The 20198-nt window shown below is 38.9% G+C and overlaps 3 protein-coding genes across 4 annotated transcripts; 2 read left to right on the forward strand and 1 right to left on the reverse strand.

Moving 5' to 3' along the window:
• Nucleotides 1-543: 543 nt before the first annotated feature.
• Nucleotides 544-8861, forward strand: LOC145474950 (beta-2 adrenergic receptor-like). Of its 2 annotated transcripts, XM_081455207.1 has the most exons (3): nt 544-980; nt 2697-2784; nt 6090-8861. In XM_081455207.1, the coding sequence occupies exon 3, from the start codon at nt 6158-6160 to the stop codon at nt 7136-7138; it is 981 nt and encodes a 326-aa protein (XP_081311333.1). In that variant the 5' UTR covers nt 544-980; nt 2697-2784; nt 6090-6157; the 3' UTR covers nt 7139-8861. The 2 variants fall into 2 exon arrangements, with proteins under 2 accessions (XP_081311333.1, XP_081311332.1); XM_081455206.1 differs by lacking the exon at nt 544-980 and having other exon boundaries at nt 2103-2784.
• A 533-nt stretch (nt 8862-9394) lies between these two features.
• LOC145467456 (uncharacterized protein KIAA1958-like) lies at nt 9395-12780 on the forward strand. Its single transcript, XM_081451014.1, has 2 exons — nt 9395-9646; nt 9781-12780. Exons 1-2 carry the CDS (start codon nt 9523-9525, stop codon nt 11001-11003), a joined length of 1347 nt encoding a protein of 448 aa, XP_081307140.1. The 5' UTR covers nt 9395-9522; the 3' UTR covers nt 11004-12780.
• An 887-nt stretch (nt 12781-13667) lies between these two features.
• On the reverse strand, nt 13668-18283 carry LOC145467464 (putative G-protein coupled receptor No18). Its single transcript, XM_081451026.1, has 3 exons — nt 17900-18283; nt 14975-15794; nt 13668-14391 (listed from the first exon to the last, which is right to left on the reverse strand). Exons 2-3 carry the CDS (start codon nt 15745-15747, stop codon nt 14067-14069), a joined length of 1098 nt encoding a protein of 365 aa, XP_081307152.1. The 5' UTR covers nt 15748-15794; nt 17900-18283; the 3' UTR covers nt 13668-14066.
• Nucleotides 18284-20198: the final 1915 nt, after the last annotated feature.

The raw sequence follows: 20198 nt of genomic DNA on the forward strand, positions 1-20198 counted from the left end.
AGCGTTGGCTAAAGTTTGATTAAGCCTTTCCCAGCTTTGGGATTTTTGTCCCCACGTATGGTCAGATTTTTTAATTTGGTGTTTCAATAACTTTGGAGTCCTATCGCAGACATATGGATAGTAGATGAAAGTTTTGGACGAAAGTTTTAATTTTCGTCAGCGAAAATTGAATGGTCTCCATTAAGGTGATAAATCTGGCATCAAACATGTCATATAAAATATATTATTTGAATTCATAGTGATATGTTAATGAGGTATTGTTCTGGTCAATAATTTCTAATGTCGTATGACTCTATTTGCCTCATTTTTACTTGGAATCAAGTGAAAACCACCAGGTATTGAACAGCTCAGAGGTTATCAAAAAAAGGTGAGATAAAGATCACTTTGTTCAGTATTTCTCATCTTAATTTCTATTTCGGGAAAATGCCCATATTCGGTTTGATATTGGGCATCTAGTTACCTTTGTTATGAGAAAAAAAAAACAAAAAAAACAAAAAAAACAGCTGTGTTCTCTTTCGGTCAAGCTTTTGCGGGCGAGAACTTTTTTCCTTCATGGCATTTATTTCATATACAAGAATATTTTCTAGAAATTAAAAGTTAACATTTGGCGTTTTCGTTACACTGGATCTATAATAACTATGAGAGTTCTCTGTACGCGGGAACAACGTCTTGCTCTTATGCCAATTTGTCTGATTAGCGAACTGAAGAGGCGGGTTAACTAAATAGGGAGCGAAGAAAGTGCTATGTGAAGCTTCCAGAATGTTTCCAGATTGTTTCATCGATAAGTGCATTAGTTTGCAACGAAGAAAATAATATAAAAATGTTTTCGCTTAGGGCAAACAGGAAAGTCTCCAATGTATAGTGTAACGGCTTCGACCTGTTACTTATTATCGATCACATTTGAATAATATGCTTAGATCTACAGCCGGAAAACCCCACTAACGGATACGTTGGAGGAATTACTGTACTTTCCAAGTCAGGTGAGTTACAATGTACAATGACTAGATATTCAAAAAAGTGAATTCTATTTGCGTGACCGTGCTGAATAAAAACTCCCAGGCCTTGTTGGTTGAGTGCAACAAGATTTGTCCTGAAGGCGCAGATAAATGAATTTATGTAGAGTTTTTAAAGCTTTCTTGTTAGTGAATAGTTTGCTAGTTGTGCATTTACAAGTTAAGATGTGAAGCGCCAAGCAGTTAGGATGAACACAGGGCAATGAATGAACAATGGAAGACCTGCAAAATAAGGTTTCATAGCAGATAAATGTTATTATGTTTTATTAATGATTCATCAGAACTTACACACTGCAGACAAAACAGTGTAAGCGGTCACCCTTATATAGCGAAGGAAGTTGCAGTGACGTAAACAATGTATCTCCAGATCTTTCTTTGAATTTCCAGTCTTCTTCAGAAAAACCGTACCAGTTAATATCAGATCACAATCGGTTTTTCTTCGAATACACATTTACTAAATACAGGCCAGAAACAATATAAAACACCGTAGGCGAGATGATCGGTAGAGGTGAACGCTAAACAAACATATAGTCATAAGAGTGTCGTAAATTTTCGCTATGTTTCGTGCGGTAAATAATCGCTTTTTGGTGCACGACGACAAATTGTTACCCTCGTCGTTGTTTTTAGTTGTTGTTGTTGTTGTTGTTGTTTGTGTTTTGTTCAAGCAACCTTTTTCCGCGGAGATGTTAGTTTCCCAAACGACGAAATTTCTCCCCTTTGGGAAATGAGTTTCTTGATATGCAAATATTTCTTATCGTTTGGAAACACCAAGATGGGCGCTGTAAAACCCTTTGATTAAAAATAATCACTTTTATTACTGTGCCTAAAATAGGACTTTTTCAATAGCTGTCTCCCAAAATGTAGAGCTTTGTCTTTCGAAAGACGTTTAACCAAATCCATTGATACATTCGCCCTTTGAAGCACTTTGCAATCCATTTAATTCTGCTTTAGAACATTGTCTTTCCACTTTCTCAAAACAAGACATTTCATAGGCAAATTTCGCTTTCGATATTTTCTTTCTGGTGGAAGCCATTGCCTAAAGCATACTCAGTTATTCAGAGGTTATGAAGTTAGGTTGATCCGAAAGCCTAAATATTCATAGGCTTTTAAAACATATTTTCCCGATTTTCGCGTTTTAGTTTCATTAGAAACATTTTGAAGGCCTAAAATTTGAACGAAACGCATACCACTTCCACACAGAATATTATCTCAGGCAAAAAACAAATGCAAATTTCTTTGAACTTTGCCAAGTTTGACATAATGATAATGATCTATATATCTAAAAATATTTATCTTTGACCAACCAACAGCGGTAAACTTCAATGTATAGTTGTCATGTTACAGTAATTTAACACTCGTGGAAACAGAAGGTTGATGGTTCTGGCCAAATAAGTGATCCTTAACAAGAAAGACAATAGCTGCATGAGTCTGTCAAGAGCCACACCTACTTATATCGAAGATTACAACTGGTATGAATTCTGAATTATACAAACAGTCAATAGTATGTTATAGATGTTTTAAACCGTCATGTAGTCTCGCCTTTAAAACAGTACGTTCGGCCTATACCATTTGTCAGTTGTCAATTCTCCCACTCGCTTTTCTCAAGTTTTCTGGAAGTTCATTTGTCCTCTCTTGTGTTGGCATATTTGTGTTTATCGAGCTAAATGTTTCGCTTCTTCGTAGAGCCACAGAGGGTAATAACAATTGGCAAATAGAGACAAAGGTTTGCCACGGATTTTTTGTAGTCTTCTACAAGTTTCAACTAATCAGGGTAAGTAATTTACAGTTCATCGAGAACCTTTGTTTTGTATCGGATCTGAGTTTCGATCGGGTGTTTGTCTTTGAAGTTCGTTGCTGTTTTCTTCGCGATAGTATAAATGGTATGAATAATTAGGCTTCTCTGGAGCTTTAAGAATCCATCAATATAAGTTTATAATTTTACATATTTTTTATTTTTAAAAATTTACTTTGATAGGATTTCAGTCGAGTTTGTTTTGATTTTCGCTATACCCTGCTATTCCAACTGAGTGAAAAATAGCTTGCAACATTATCCGTGCCAGCAACTTCTGAAGTGGTGGGCAACTATCGTTGCATATTTCTTGTAGCCTTTTTACATTGAGACTTTCATTTGTTTTTGTCGGGGACAATGTTAAAACTTGAAAAAATAGAATTCCTGAAAAGCATTTTTTTCTTTCCGGAGAATTCTACAGACGTCACAAATTATCCCGCCATCTACCAAAAGAAAGTACTTCATGACCTTTTATAATTAATTTCACCTTTTATTGATATAATAATGGCTTTTCTTTGTACTGATGTAGTAGTCTACCGCATTTGAGGTTACCATTACCGAAAAAAATGTACGGCCAAGTATCAATAGTTTTGTATAAAAATGTCATTAAAACTATTAAAGATTTTATGGCCTACCGCAGACTTCCTGAATTTCTTTGAAATGGATTAAGAGATTCACGGTTTGCAACGAGAAATAAGAAATTACGAGAAATTCCAAAGAAATTGAGAGCTACCAGACGTCATAACTGCAATACAAATGACATTAGCGAAGTACGGAACAATATACATGTATTTCAGTTTGGACAAATCGAACAGTCACTGATCTAAGCGGGCTTATGCGAAATTAATTTCTCCGTTAAGCCCCAAATATATTGTCTTTGAACGCACTTTTTTTACTTTCATTATTGGGAGGTCGTTCGTACTGGTTGGGCACATCTGGTAGACTATGCATTAAAAAACCTTGTCTGATGAATTGCCGTCAAACAAACTGACGTAAACCACTTTTAATTTTTCAAGAGAAGCACGCAATAAATTGTTCAATATAAATAGTTGAACAAAGTTCACTTGGCCGCTCATCTCAATCATCAGAAAAGCTCGCAAAACAGTGGTAAGAGAGTCATGTTTGTTTCAATGAATGTATGACTATTTTAGGAGGGCAATTTCAGCCCAAAAATAACCTCAGGAACTGGGAACAGTGATGTTTTGAGTTTGGGGAACAGTTCCAGAAAAGAAAACTGCAAATTGATACCCGACCATTAAAGCCTTTAGATTTCTGATGGCCATCAAAATAAGCTAAGAGGTAAGACGAGAACTCCATTTCAGTTTGCTTGATTCGGAAAAACGTTTTGCATGCGTAGGTTTTGATTGAGAAGGTCATGTCTAAATAAGTCATTGCTCTGACGGAACAAAAGCCAACTTTTATTTTCCATACAGATTTTAACCTGTGTCTTCATTATCCATTCGAGTATCTTATTATAGATTCGAGGCTGATTACTACTTTCTTGGTATTATATCACTAATCACTCATTGCTGCCTACTGAACCATCATAAGGGATGGCCAATGGTCCTTCAAAAACTCTGGGTCTTGCAAAATTTTAGTCGAGTTTCACGTTCTTAGCATTTATGTGCGTCTTGCAGTCTTGATATTTTTCACAAAGCTGTCTTGTAGCCACGATTTTTTGCAAGACTGAGTTGTTCAAAACAACAAATGCATAGCTGTAACCAACGGTTACAAACTCTGTTCTTTATTATCTGTTATCCACATAGGCGCTCGAAATCTATAGCAAAAACACAGCAACAATGATAAGTAAGAATTCCACAAAAAAATGTTTTCATAGAAAGGAAATATTCACCCAACGGGTTGTCCTCAACGTTCACTGTGTATTATGATCTATTAGTGATAGTTTCGTTTTGTGGTTGAAACTCTCATCTTTTTCTAGCACCCTACTTTGAACGTTTGAGTTGCTACTGGCTTGTTAATAGTGATGCTCTAGTCGCTCAAAGTTGAGCAGTATCCGATCAAGCCACCTTAAGATCGTCATTAACACTTTTCACGTCATCAGCTGGTCCTTAACTAAGACATGATCAAAGGATGTAAGGAGCGTTCTCGATGTTAATTGTCGGAATGAATTTTTCCTCGAAGTCCGTTTTATATCGAGGACAATCTCTTATGTCTCCTGTAAATTATGGCACCTTGACCTTTTTTAGTTAAAGTGGATTCTGATTTCGTATATATAGACTGTTCACAGCCCCCTATTTTCTCGTATTTTTATTTGATCCTTGAACGCACTGATAAGATCGAGGGAGAACTTGACGCCAGCCCAAAACGGGAGACTTGAGGGGATCGAGAACTGATTCCGCTGACTTCATTGTAGTGCACGTGCACGTTACGAATCCATTCGATCTCGTATTCTGCGCTTTTACTGTCCACTAGCTTGAGCGCTTTATTATGTAATTATTTGCAGTTTGTCACCGTAGTATCCAATTCTGTAGAAGTCTTGAGCAAAGCTGCCACTTTGGGATCTTTCTTGTTCCATTTTTCGTCTCTCCGTTTCTTCTTGATTTGAATCTGTTCGTTCATGTATTGCCGGAACTTGTGTGGCTGCTGCCTCATTGTGCAATTCTTGAAGTTCGTTGATCCATGATTCACTTTGTTCAACTTCTTCCTCTGTTAAGTTTATGGTATAAATGTCGTGCTTACCTTCAACTGTATTCCAAGCTTCATTGGGTTCAGCGAAGGTTCTCTTTACAGTATCAATACCTGTGTTATTTGACTTAAGGCATTTGTTCCGCTTTCTTGTAAAACATGATTATCTGAAGTCCCTATCGTATTAGCCTCTTCAGCCATCTCTCCTCCTTCAAAACGGACTTTCGATGTATTGTTGTAAACAACAAATGTGGTGGTGTAACCAACGGTTTCCGTGTTCTTTAATTAATACTATCTGCTAATACGCATATGCATTCGATATCTATAGCAAAAACACTGAAATTAAGATGAATAAGGGTACTACTAAATTAAAATTTCTTAGAAAGGAAATATTTTTCCAATGTTTTTCCTCAAAGTTCGATATGTTTCAGGATCCATTAGTGATAGCTTCGTTCAACTATAGCTTATTGACGATTGTTGTATTTTCGCATGTATTTAATCTCAGTAGAGTGAAAAAACTTTTAAGGGTGGATGAGTTTGCAGGTGCGTAAATGGGTAGGTGTGTGGTAAACTCAGTAACCGAGTGAGCCGTGAAAACTTTCACGACTTTCTTTATGTTCTAATTTCTTTCTTCTTTGTAGTTTTATTTGCAATTAGACGCAGTAGAACGGGACAGCATTTTCACGGGAACAAGAAGACGAATACAGCAATGTCTAACAGCAGCGAGGCTACCTCAACAAACCCGTCGCAGACATTCTCAGACGGATTCCGCGCCGGTACAGCAACATTCACCATAATTCTCATTCTTGGTACAGTATTCGGTAACATTCTGGTCATCGTTGCGTTTTCGCGTTACGAACGCATCCGCACTGTGACAAATTACTTCTTGGTGTCATTAGCATGTACTGATCTTTGCGTTGGATTGTTCTCAATGCCCGTATGGGTAGCGTACGTATTGACTGGACCGGCCTGGGTACTAGGCGCTGGCTTGTCACGTGTTTGGACCATGGTTGATATTTTAATAGGGACGGCATCCATTATGAATCTCATGGTGATAAGCTTTGATCGCGTTCTGTGTATAAAGCGGCCTTTGCATTATAAGCTATGGATGACCACACGGAAAGTGACTGTAATGATTTCTTCCGCTTGGCTATATTCCTTTGGCGTGGCGGTGATAAGTTTCTTTCTTTATCACAAGCGTATTTTCAACCTGATTGCAGCTATCGTGTGCTGCTGCATTCCACTGCTGGTTATTATCACCGCGCACTCGATTATATTCAGAGTGGCACTGCATCAGCTGAAACAAATACGCGCTACTACGCCTGCGCAGTATCCAAGGCGTAACAACAACTTCTTGAAGGAACTCAAGGCAACTAAGACACTGTCTGTAGTAGTGGGTGCCTTTCTAATATGTTGGTTGCCATTCATAATAATAAACACTATCTACAGTTTGTGTGACCCTCAGAGCTGCCATCTGGTGAAGCCAGAAATTATAATGGTCACTAAATGGATGCATTACGGTAATTCCTTGCTCAACCCAATTATTTACACATTCTTGAACTATGACTTCAGGAGAGCGTTTAAAGCGATACTCTTTTCCAGAAATTCGAGACTCCAAGGTGGGATACTTACCGAAACAAGGATGTCAGCAGCTATAAATAGTGCTTTCCATATGGAACAGCGCAAGTAACTCATCATTCTCTGGAGCTTTTTTGAGCCAATCACTTCGCGTAGTAATGCAATTGGCCAGTATTATTGCAGACCGATTTGGACTCTACTCGCCAGGTCCTCTGGAATATAGTGCATCGCATAATGAAACCAGTTATGGTATAAGGTACTGACGAAAAATAGTAAGAAATAAATAAATCTCGTTAGACGGAACGTCTAAAAACCGGCTACAAGATGGGGGCGTTAGGAGATGGGACTGCAGGAAGAGGGGGTTACAAAAACGATTACCCCGGTATCTGCCTCTAGATGATGTCAGGTTTTAACTTCCAGTTAAGAGATCACGTCTCTGCTTGGAAGTCGGATATAGATATACGTTCCTTTGCATGATTAGGGCAATTTTCCTAGTTGCAGCGTTTTGCTTGAGGAACTGATGTTTCAAGCGACTCAGTGTATTAAACATTGGAAAAATTGTTATCACTCCACCATGTAAAACAGTGTGAACATTGCAGAACCCTCGAATCTTCTCCAGATGGTCTAACTCAACATATAATGTTCTTATTAGACGCAACTGCAGAGTTTGTTTGCATCAAAACCTTGAAAGGAAACACGTCTGAAGAATTTTTATTTATTCTGTATCGTGACTGGCTGTAGGAGATGTCCTGCGTTATGGCAAAATGATAACAGTGAAGACCAAAGAAGAATTTTCAGGAGGCGAACACCACTCTCCTTTTTATTTCGTCTCGCAGAAAGGAAGCCATCACATGGCCTGCGCATGCTATCATGCGATTCACTGTTATGTCTTGTTTATATTTGTCATGTGCCTTTCCCGCGGTTTTTTTCAGTGTCACGCAATGAGTTACGTTGCGTGACTGCATCCAGTTAAGCGAGTCGACTGATACTTACGATATTGTCAAAGAAGGTTACTCTCTGTGTTGCTATGCCACTCAGAAAAATCCGTTCTATATTGTTTAGTCCGCTATATTACGTGCATTTGGTGATGTTCAGAATATAGTTTCACAATCGATGTTTTAAATACCGAGTTCCTAGAATACACTCTTTTTTCGATAAGAATATTGTTTTGCCGAGGCTGAAATTCTTATTTTCCCGCCGATTTTAGATTGGAAATGTTGTTCATTGTGAATGTTCTTAGATTATAGCGTATGACATATCTGTTTTCGAATGTCTGGATGGTGTCTGGTGGTGTCTGGATGAAGTAATTCTGGAGCAAGCCTGCAGGCATCATAGCCTGATATCACGCACATAAGTTCTTGCAGAAATGTTATTCAGTAGCATCGAATATACGGCTAGTGACGTTTAGATACAGGAAGAATTTATACGGTTTAGTTAAAAACATATAATTGTAATGTATTTACACATTCTAACACATACAAATATCTTCTTTTCAAAGTCTCGGCCCTGGGTTTATTCTTAAAATATTCTTAAAATTTTGCAAAATTCACCCTCGATATTCCTATAAAACATATTCTTATAGAAAAAGTAACAGTGCATGAAGACAAAATTGTCTCGATACAAGTCCTGAAAAAGAATTATATAAAAAAAAATAAACAGATTGGATGATAAAAACTGTAAGTTTAGGAATAGTGCGCAATCTCATGTGATACGAATCTAAGACTTCTGCGCTTGTTCATCAGATACATTTAGATACATATAGATTATTGAAGCTTCAAAATCACAGCTCTACAACTGAATGCGATAAAACTTTACAAATGAATTCAAATAATAAGACTATGCTAAAATGTGATCCATGAAAAACACCAAACTAAATCGTCTATGTACAATTGCTGTAAAAAAAAAGTTATTATTTAGTCTGTAAGGTTTTGCTGAATAGGAACGTGATGTCTTAGACTGTTTCTGGGAAAAAGAATACATTTGCTTGGTTCTGGTAAAAATCTGTAAAATTTGTGATCAGCAATTGCAGATATCCACGATTGTATTGATAGGTTTCTTAATCGTTGAAAAACCCACAGTATATCAGGGCATATGCCTCGCCATATGCAAATATGATCTTGTTTATGCCAAGGAAAGCGCTTTTAATATCAACATGGTAATTTCGAGAAACATAATTTTCGCATTACGCATGTTTTTCAAGATAAAATGTAGGATTTTTTTTCTGCCCGCAAGCTAGTTTCATTGTGGTTTTTCTGTTTCTCAGCGGCGCTTTGGTTCCAAATGGAACGAAAATGAAAGCAAGTTTATTATCTTGTCAACTTGAGACTACAATATGTAAATTATAAATGTAACTACAGGTTATTAAATTTTGAGCTTTCTTATTGGTTCAAAGCGTACTGGTTATTGGAACATATGCTTCGACGTCGCCTTATATGGAAAAAGCCACTTGTTTACGAGTTTCTTTGATATTCACGCAAGCAGACTACCTTGGGAAACATGGCGGCTGTTGGCCAAAATAGATTTGGTGACTTGTCGCCCGATGAAATACAAAAACTGTTAGACAACGCTACAGCCAAGTCAACGATGAAAGCCACAAAATTTGGCATGAAAATATTCAACGGTTAGTTTTAATATGAGATGATTTGAACAGTTATTTTTATCGAGAGATGAATAACACTCTTGTTTTCAAAAACACAAACAAGCACAATGTGCATTATTTCATTCAAGCGAAATCGTTTTTTATTTTATTTTCAGACTGGCTTGCCAGCCCCGGAGGAGTTAAATTTTTAAAACCAATTGAGGAAATGTCGAAAGAGGAGCTTAATGCCTGCCTGAAGTGTTTCTACACTTCAGCGAGAAAGCAGGATGGATCTTACTACAAAGCATCTTCGCTGAAATCAATCAGAGCTGCTATCGACCGATATCTTCGAGCGGCTCCACACAACAAACCGTTTTCTGTCATCAGTGATGCTGCGTTTACTGAAGCTAACAAAGTGCTGGGAGCTTTCGTGAAAGACCTTAAGATGTCTGGCAAAATAGAAGATATTGTTCACAAGAAAGCCATCACGAAAGACCAAGTGCGAAAGCTCTATGACAGTGGTGAACTTGGACCAGCTGACAGTCAGGACCCAGCGCAACTCCAGCGCACCGCATGGTTTTATGTGGCGTTGTTTTTCGGACGACGTGGACGAGAAAACCAACGCTTAATCAAGCGCGATATGCTCGTACTTGGACGAACACCTCAAGGATTGGAATACTATGAGCTTAACAGGCAGATGCCGGGTTCACTGCCTTCAGCTATTTCCGCAGATGACGAAGAGGAATCTGAAGCGAAGGTATTTGCCGTACCGGGATCTGCCAGGTGCCCGGTTAAAACGTTAAAGAATTATCTCTCACATCTAAATCCCGCTTCAGATGTGCTATTCCAGCGGCCAAAAGATGGCCAGCGATCGCAATTCAAGCCTGAAGACGTGGTGTGGTATTCGCTGTCTCCCATTGGAAGAACCGTGCTAAACTCTTTCATGAAAGAGATGAGTAAGCGAGCAGGAATTGTCCCGCATCTCACAAACTATTGCCTGAGGACAACGTCGTTTGCTCTTCTGTCGCACAGAATGTTTAAAAAGGTCGAATCTCGTAACACTGAAAAACCAACCTCGGAGGAACTACAACAAAAGTCTGCCCAGCTGAGCAGTTTTGTGGGGATCGATGAAGCACCTCTGGGAGTCCCTCTAGGTAGCTCCGTCCCTGGTGAAAGAGTTATTGGCACCATGGTCGAGATAGAACAACAGCAGCAGCCCAGCGGTGAAATTGTCTTGCAGGTTCGTAAAATCCCAGTTCTGTTGAAAAACAACCAATCTGTCGCAGTGGCCAACATCCCTGCAGCAAGCAATCTGGCGCAAGCTTCACAAGTCGCTCAAACAACCTTGCTTCCCAAGTACAATTCTTACAACTGTGATGTCCAGATAAAGCCCAAATAATGTTCTTCGAATAAACCGTCGCTTTGTGCGACCTTAAGCGAATAACAATTTTTCAAGGTTTTTTTTTTTTTCGCGCTAGACATAAACATCATGTTTGGTCTCTTGTGAAAATCCCGTGTTTTCCGCTCCACCGTTTGCCGTTTCAGTTTTCGGTGAAAGTGATTATCCGTTAATATTTGTTATTCTCTGGTTTTTGGTAAAAGTAGTTATATAACGATTGTTTTGAACTTTTTATTTTAATTTATGATTCATTTATTTAATCATTCGCGGAAGGCCTCGAACGCTTTGCTTATTTTAATCTCACCTTTGCCAGCGCGCGCACTGAAGACTGCCAAGTTCAATTTATGTCCGAATTATTTCCAAAAAAGAGATTCTGAGAGATTTGTGAATGGCGAACTTAAGATAATAGGCGAAGGATTTTACTGACCAAATTTTAAGGGTTGTAGTTTTGCTAGATAGTAAGTTGTCACGAATTGTTTTGCCGGTTATCTTAAGTTAACCATTCATAAGTATTGCAGAATTATTGATTATTTTAGAATAATGTTTGACATCAACATCTCTATCGTTTCGTAGAGACAATGGGATATGTTAACGACCTTCGCAATATAACAAAAAACGCTCGAAAAGGTATATTTTAAAATCCGTTGAGTATGACTTTCAGCATTTCCAAATTCCACCCGTTATTTTGGAAAAATGATGTTGCTGTTGCGTTTTGTTTAATCTACGTTCTACAGTCATGTCTGTTCACAACTTCACATGATTCGGAAGAAACCCGGTTTCCTTATTTTACTAGATCTTTCCTTGGTATTTAATATTGTACGTCACATTTAAAAGTTATACATTCAACTAACAACGAACTAATATTTATGTTAGCCAGTTTGTAAAATTTTATTTATGATGTCTAGTTTTTAAGAAAAATTGATTCTGAAGCACATTGGAACAATGCTTTAAGAGCTGATGACATTAACTTTCCACACGTCCTTGAGTTTTAAAAGCGATATTTCATTCAATATTCAAATTGTTCGTTTAGAATCGTCCATGGTTACATATTACAACCTTGAAAATATTTATGTGCTTGTTCATGTTTCACTAACAGTCAAAGGGATGGACCATTTGACTTTTGAGAGAGGGAGGGGTGGGTGATTTAAGTTGGAAAAATATAACCTGCAGGCATTCTTGTACCACGAAAAAATTAATGCACGCAAACCCTGACGCTCGGTCAGAGAGCCGAAAAACAAGCATGTTGAACGGGTAAAAAAATTATCATGCATACACGCACGTGCCGAGAAAAAAAATAATCGTATTGCATGAAAGGGTTAAAAAAATCGAGCCTGTAACAAATCACCCGCACATCCCCTCTCCCTCTTCAAAGCCAAATAGTCCCCCCCTCCCCTAAACATGAATTATGTCAATGAGGCCGAATCGAAATGTTGATATTCATCTGTTTTGCTGTGAGAGCTACTTGAAAGAAGCGAATTCACAAATTGTATCCTGGTCGAAATAAATCGGACAGGATATTGCCAAACTGCCACTCGTCCAGGTTGTTCAAAAGTTAAACCAGGTTTCGCTGAACAACAAACAGCTGCAGTAACCACATATTGTTATCAAATCCACAAATAAACTATCGACTATCGACCATTCTGGAACGGCTTCGCTTTATCGACGTTTATCTAATGGAGGTTAGTTACCGTTGCTTGAGAAAATGGAATAAAATTGGTGATACTAAATAGCATCATTTACATATTTATTTGAAATTCAGTGATATCTCCCTATCTATGAAGGTGTCAAACATTTCAGTAAAGTGAACAGTTCATGGAAAGCCCGACTACAAACCCATATGACATTTTCTGTTCTTGACGGCAATTTTACACTGCATGAGAGTTCCGGAAGAATCCTTACTTTCAAACCATGATTGCAGTTTTACTTTGCATGAAACCTCAAACGAATAGTAAGAGAACAGGAATACCATGACGTATGAAAAACACTCATCGTACATCACCCCTTTCAGGCCGCATCCACACTACGCCAGAGAAATTTGGAAACGGAGATTTATTTCTACGGCTAGGCCTACCGTCGACACTAATCCGTCATGAAAACGGAGTTATTGGAAAACGCACTTGAAACCGGAGGAATTTGAAAACGCCGGCTTTTCGATTTCGTGTGGACAGAAAATATTTTGAAAAAGGACCTTTTCGAAAACAATGGCGTCACGAAAATCATGATGTGATTTTCTCGCCCTGTTTTTACCCAAACACAAATCCAAAATGACCGGTGAATGTTTAGTTTTTAAATTCCTCCAGCGTAGCGTGGATGGAAAACATTAGATCCGTTTTCAAAGTGAAACCTCCTTTTTCAAATTTCTCCTGCGTAGTACGGATGGGGCCTCAATTGTATTAATTTTAATTTCGGACGAAATTCATCAACTGCTCACACAAAGGAACTAATTCCATGTCATGCGAAAGTCTTATAACTGTTGCGTTGCCCTGTTTTTTTGTTTGTTTGTTTGTTTTGTCTTTTTGTTTTGTTTTTCCTTCACCTCATAAAGGCAAGCGTGTGTTCTACGAACAGGCGAACTTGCGGTTCCTAGCCTGCGAACAGGCGAGCTTGAGGTTCCTAGCCGGCGAACAGGCTCCTGGCGGGGACGGAAAAAAATTCGTCGTGGTTTATTCCGCCGGTTCCACAAGATCGAGAACAGCCTGGGGTCGAGCAACGTGAAGGCGACCATTTTGAACAGAATAGCCATTTTCACGGTTAATTTTTCTCATTTGCATTACAATGTAATCCAACGTGGATGCGAGGCAATTTCGGGCTAAAACTACAAAATAGCCCGAAATTGCCTCACATACATGTTAGATTTTATTGTAATGCAAATGAGCAAAGGTAACCGTGTTAAAGGACTATTGGAAAGAATTCTTAGCTGCACTTTCTAACAGTCTCAAATTGCACTTACGTAAGCATATATTTGGATGAGCCATTGATAGCTATGTTAGATAGTTAGGCAGGATAGTTGAAAAGTTCCTTTTGTAAATATTTCGCTGCAAATGTGTTATTCACCCGGGTTATTTACTGGCTAGACGACTGCAAAGTTTTTTCCTGACAAGTCACCCACAGTTCTGTCGTGCCGTTGGCTTTGTCGAGCATAGATGATTTGCTTTTCAAGGAAAAGATTCCTCGTTTTCGTGTCGAGATGGATAATTGTCTGTCGATTTCTGATTTTGTGAGCGAGGGAACTTTGCCGGTTAAGTTGGAGTACGTGAATTTGAAGAGATGTTTAAAGGCAGTCTTGAACTGCTGGTTCATCAGACTGTAGATAATGGGGTTCAGAAAGGAGTTGAAGTAATGAAGTCCCTTTGCAATCATCACTGCCTCTACCTGAATATGGCATTCACTGAAATTTCAAGGAATACAGTACTTTGTTAGATTCTTCTATGTACAGTTCAATTTGTAGAGGCCACAGCGTCCTCTTACTATGAACTATTAGTTGTATATTCGGGCCTGAGACGTCTTTTTAAAGTGAAATATGTAATTATGAATAGAACGATAGCGGTGACGGAGAATTTATACGATAAGCTCTTTTTGTCTGAAGCACATAATTCTGATGGTTTATTTGTTGGACCTCTGATTTAGAGAAGCCTGGGTTCGTGCTCTGGTTTACCAATTTTCCTGGGTTAGGCACTTTACTTCACACAGTACCCTCCCCACCCAGAAATATGGATGAAGTCAAATGTTTACTCACAAAGGTGTTGCAGGGAATGCTGCGAGGGAGGGCGAAAGGATAGTTTGTGATTGCTAGTATCCCATCTGGGCGTGGGGAGGGGCAAACTTGTACTGACTTCATTTTACACTGAGATCTAAGGTGTGAACTAGCACTGCTGTACAATTTCGTCCTGCTCATCGATCCGTAAGCACGCAATAGACCTTGACCTTTAACATTAAAACATTTTTATATACATTTTCACGGTTGGACTCACCGGCAAAGCGCATTGAAGATATTGAGAAAGAAAAACGGAAACCAACAGATAACAAACGCCCCCATCACCACACCCAATGTCTTGGCAGCTTTCAGTTCCTTTGGGAGACAGAATCTTTTTGTTTTCTCACCAATCTTTAACACCATCTTTTTGGCCTGAGTGCGAGAAACTTTGAAGATCATAAGATACGCGTAGCTCATAATCACCACAGGCGCCGCAAAACACAGCGAGAATGCAGCCAGTTGGTAAACTGTGGACCGCGACTTTCCCCACAGCACGAGCTTTATTACGGTCATGAGCAGCGCAAAGGACCACGCCGCGCAGATGGCGACGCGTGTCTTTGGCGTTGTCACGACACTGTGGTACGTCAGCGGGGTAGAGATACAGATGTAACGCTCGATGCTGATGAGGAGAAGATGGGAAATTGACGCCACGCCGCACAAGATGTCGACGGACTGCCAGATCTTCATCAACCACACTGAGAATTGCCACTGTGGCCCCGTCAGTAGGTAGGCCACCCACACTGGCATTGAAAACACCGCCACTAAGATGTCCGTCACAGCCAGGGACACCACGAAGTAGTTAGTCACGTTACGCAACTTCCGGAAGACCACAAATGCCCGGATGACAAGCGAATTACCGACAAGAGTTAGGGTGATGATGATAATCAAAAGAAAGGTGGAAATGAATTTGATCGTGAAGTTAAACGAATGGACCCCCGCAGCGACGGTTGTTGAAATGTTTAGAGTTGTGGTTGCCGTGCCGTTGGCCATATCTGCGGTTGTCTGAAAGGTCAGTGAGGGCTTACGAATTCCAAAATCTGAAATTACAATGCACTCTAAGGTGAATACCGAGATGAACTGAAAGGAACTTAATACATGACCCTTAATTAACTTAAGCTTTCCTCCTTCTGTTCAAAAGATAACTTTTCGAAATCCTTTAATAACTCATTAACAGATTTTCAGAGGTACTTTTTGCACCAATCATTTACGTTGAATGCATGTGTCGAGAATTGATGTTAAAGGCGCTTCTGCTGTATAGATAAAAAAAAATCGTTGGCGGCTTTCTATCTAATCTGAAAAAAATAGTCAACGTGCAGTAATTTTCGCGTTTCAGACTTGAAAAGCAATGTACATGATCAGTTCTGGATTTTTTTAACAGGCACATTGTTACTCTTCTTGCCTATTTTAACATTGATGATAAGCACGCTAAATATAACGCCATAAAGCCTGACTCAAGAACCGCATGTGCGGTTTGTTTACTTCTGGCACAGATTTGCAAATCGAAACGAATTTGCTAGGAATTAAGAAACTCGAAAATTCTACTAAGAAACTAGAAATATTATGTAAGCATTTTGCAAAACATATAAAGGGCATGTAATTTTGAAAAAGGAAAATCGGGAGACTACACTTTTTGTAACAACCTTCATTTCTGCAGAGACGCTAAACGGTCTCTGCTGGAGTTGTCAACTCCCTCCAGTTCTAGCTGTTTGAAATGTTTCAGCCGGGTCCTGGAAGAATTTTGACACAAACTGCCAATCATGTACGATAGTTTACCAAAACCTGGAAATGAGAATTGCTTACACTATATCACAATGGCATTGATTATAGACCAGGAGTAACAGCGACCCCTAGATTGAAACATTTCTTGTCAAACCCATGATAAAATCTTGATGAAAACTTTGAATTCTCGCTGCCTTCCTTCGAGACTCAAGATATAGCTCTTCACGATGAGCGAATAATAAAATCTCATGATGTTTTGTCATTACCAGCTGACAAGTTCGCGCGGAAAAATAAACAGTTAATTTTAAATTTGTTTTCTTTTCCATTTTTTGCTGGCATGTATTACGACGAATTTACTTTTGATAAGAAATCTATCTTTTGGACATGTAAAGATTAATTTTTAAGCCGATTGGCTTTTATAATTGCATTTATCTGACCTCCTTAATATTCGAGTTTGGCAATTACTCGCGGTAATGCTTGTTTCGCCTGTAAGATTAGCTCGAGAGGAAAACAGTGCTACAGGCATATGTAAACATGACTTTAAAGTTGGACAAACCAGCATGTTTATCTTGTCCGATAAGCATATTTTCTTCCATATACATGTCATGTTACGCTTCCTTTACAATACTCAGCTAATGCTGCAATTTGTTCTGAGAGTCGTATATAGAGGACATTACACGGTGGCGAGAAGATATGAATTTTATGTTCGAGTGGCAAGAACAATATCTCACTCGTTCGCTTCGCTCACTCGCGAGATATTGTTCTTGCCACGAGAACATAAAATTCATATCTTCTCGCCAACGTATAATGTTCTTTTTATTATATGGAGAAACCAATTCAACAAAAGCAAAAGGCAGGAATCGTGGCGTCATTGAACGATACGACACTCACAAAGGTGACATACGGAAAATACGCCACTCGGGTCCCGGATGAAGTGGCGTATGGAATCTGCGAGTGGTTTAGTTCCCAGTAAAACACTCTTCTCCATATAATAAAGTGCAATATACATTTCGGCTCTGATCAGCTAGCTTGGATGCAAAGAATCTCGCAGTAAATTTTGAACAGATTTGATATCTCGTAACAAATCTTACGAGATAACGAAAAAGTCAGTTTAAATGGCTATTTGGTACCATGTTAAGAGAACACAGCGGTCTTTCATCGCTAATAAATGGCCGGGGGCTGATTTGCCGGGCTCTATATATACTTGCTGAACTTTGGGAAAGTTGGAAGCCAACTGTAAAAAAAAACCTTTTTAGCGCGCGCTTTGTACACTAGAAATAAACGACCAAACAAAGCTTCCTTGCGTCTTAACGCTCTTTCTTAAATGCGATCTCTTTTTCGTTTATCAGAGGAAAAGCTCTCAACACACCTTGGTCGATCAATACTGTAAGGAATAAAAATAAAATGGATTCCATAGACTTACCTGTACCTTTCACAGATCCTCACGATCGAATACGCAGTTGTTGTAAAATCCCTCGATCGGTCAACGGGGTATAATCTTACGTACTTCTTTAAATCTTTCAATCCAATCAAATCGAAAGCAATAATGTTACTATCTCGCATGTACACAAGCTTTCAAGTTCGTCGTATCTTGTCTAGTCATTAATCACTCCGCGAAAAAACAACATGAATCAAGTAATGTACACGAAACGTAAGCTGCATTTTTCTTCCGGTTAAAAGTGATCAGACTTGATTTGATCGACATACACTGTTTGTATATCTACACAGAGCGAACTTCTCTACCTTGAAAGGCTGGGATTCTATTGGCTATTGAATAAACAGTAGTATTTGCTCTTAACGGATTTACGTAATAACATTAGGAACTGCTTCAATAATGTAATTAAAGCTGGCAAAGACGTTCGGCTTTTGTCATTTGTATAATTTAAGTTATTAGGCTACTCGTCATTTATACATCCGGAATAACTCCTCAGATAAGATCCGATTTAGAATTACAACCATTTTCAGGTAGTAAAATTTTCCCGTATTTTCCCTATAGCTCCAAGATTCCTACTAAACTTTCTTCCGTTTCGTTGATGCATTACCTGTTGTAATAATTATTTTTCGTTCTTTATTCGAACCTTTTTCTCCGGTTATTATTCTCTGTTGTTGAAACGACAGTAAGTGACAGTCAATGACAGTTTGCTCAACCATACATACATCTCACAATACAGATTTCTTTCAAATGCACAAATACACGAAAACATTGCTTGTCAACTTTTGATTTTAAACGTCTTAAACTTCATCACAGCAAGAGGTGGGGATAAACAGCAGAAAACAAACAGAAAGATTAAACGCACCGAATCTTATTTCCATGTGTAGCAGCTGCAGGGCGCCCGACTTTTAAGACGAAATATTAACTGCTTCAAGACTAATCTGGCATTTAGCTCTCGAAAATATTACAATAACAAAGAAAATCAGTGCTGACTGTAATTGCTGCTAAATGATTCTAAGAATTTGAGCATTTTTTCCAAGCCACGGTTGGAGGCTAGTTTCAGGCATGGCCGGTAGTCAAGGTTTGAGAAAATATTATTTCTCGGTCACATAAACACGTGACCTGCACGTGCGGCACAAATGCAAGTTTTTGTAGACTACGGGTCGCGGGACGGGTCGACTCGCGGCTGTCGATGTCGCGTGCTCCGAGCTCTTGGTTTAGTCGTACTTTGTGCATGAAATTTTATCTTTCATATCGGCTGCCTTTGAATTTCTTCGACAAAAGATAAGATAAAAGAACTCAATACGAGAGTACTTTCTCTTCTTACAACAAGAGAGGACTCTGGGAGCAAGTTCACTATTCACAATTTTACTGATTCATGTTTTGTCAGTTTTAATCCAAGTTTGTTTAATAATAATTTTAATGAACGTAAGGGAAAAGCAAAGTTAAACCCGAAGGATTCTGAATTGAAATCAAATCAGTGTGAATAACTGCTAGTAACTATATTATCAAGTATCAACTTCAGCGACTGGTATCGTTTGTTTATGGCATAGAATCGAAGAGGTGGCGTTTATTCCCGAGTGTCTAGAAAGCCCGAATAGCGAATAGCGAATAGTCCCGAATAATGCGAATAGTCCCGAATAGTGCGAATAGTCTCGAATAGTGCAAATAGTGGCGAGCAGTCGCGAAAGGGGCGAATAGTGACGAATAGTCGTCAATAGTCACCGCTTTAGGTCTAATATCCTGCGTTAATTAATTCACCCAAATAAGCAACAGAATTCAGAGAATTTATTACCTTTTCTTCTTCGGACTCAGGCTCGGGCTGTCCATCGCCGACATTAAGAAAACAGAAAACACAGGGATGACCTAATAAAGACGTATTTACGCTTTTGGAGCGGTTAAAACAGAAAAAATTTCGCTGAGAAACACCTTTTGTCCTGATAAGCGTAGTGCTTTTTAGCGGGAAAATCCCGTCCTACGTTGCTGCGAGGTTGACTGCGAGATACTGGGTACCCTATTTGCTACGATTTGCCACTAATTTGCCACTATTTGCCACTATTTGCCACTATTCGCCACTATTCGAGACTGTGCGCCACTATTCGCACTATTTGAGACTATTCGTACTATTCGGCGCTATTCGTTATTCGGGACTATTCGCTATTCGCTGTTCGCTATTCGCGACTATTCGCTATTCGCTACTCGGGTTTTCTAGACACCCGTTTATTCCCAGCTTTTGTTTCGATTTTCGATTATCATGGAATTCTCCTTAGTGAACTTATATATTTCTTTG

This window comes from Orbicella franksi, chromosome 2, assembly GCF_964199315.1.
Source record: "Orbicella franksi chromosome 2, jaOrbFran1.1, whole genome shotgun sequence".
In the NCBI taxonomy this organism is placed as follows: Eukaryota; Metazoa; Cnidaria; class Anthozoa; order Scleractinia; family Merulinidae; genus Orbicella; species Orbicella franksi.

What these genes read in the sequence shown, in the direction of transcription:
- LOC145467464 (XM_081451026.1), bottom strand. Translation starts at nt 15,747, where the DNA reads ATGGCCAACGGCACGGCAACCACAACTCTAAACATTTCAACAACCGTC. An exon ending in ATCTTCAATGCGCTTTGCCG is followed by an intron (nt 14,392 to 14,974) that starts GTGAGTCCAACC and finishes TTGAAATTTCAG; the next exon opens with TGAATGCCATATTCAGGTAG.
- LOC145474950 (XM_081455207.1), top strand. Translation starts at nt 6,158, where the DNA reads ATGTCTAACAGCAGCGAGGCTACCTCAACAAACCCGTCGCAGACATTC.
- LOC145467456 (XM_081451014.1), top strand. Translation starts at nt 9,523, where the DNA reads ATGGCGGCTGTTGGCCAAAATAGATTTGGTGACTTGTCGCCCGATGAA. An exon ending in TGGCATGAAAATATTCAACG is followed by an intron (nt 9,647 to 9,780) that starts GTTAGTTTTAAT and finishes TTTTATTTTCAG; the next exon opens with ACTGGCTTGCCAGCCCCGGA.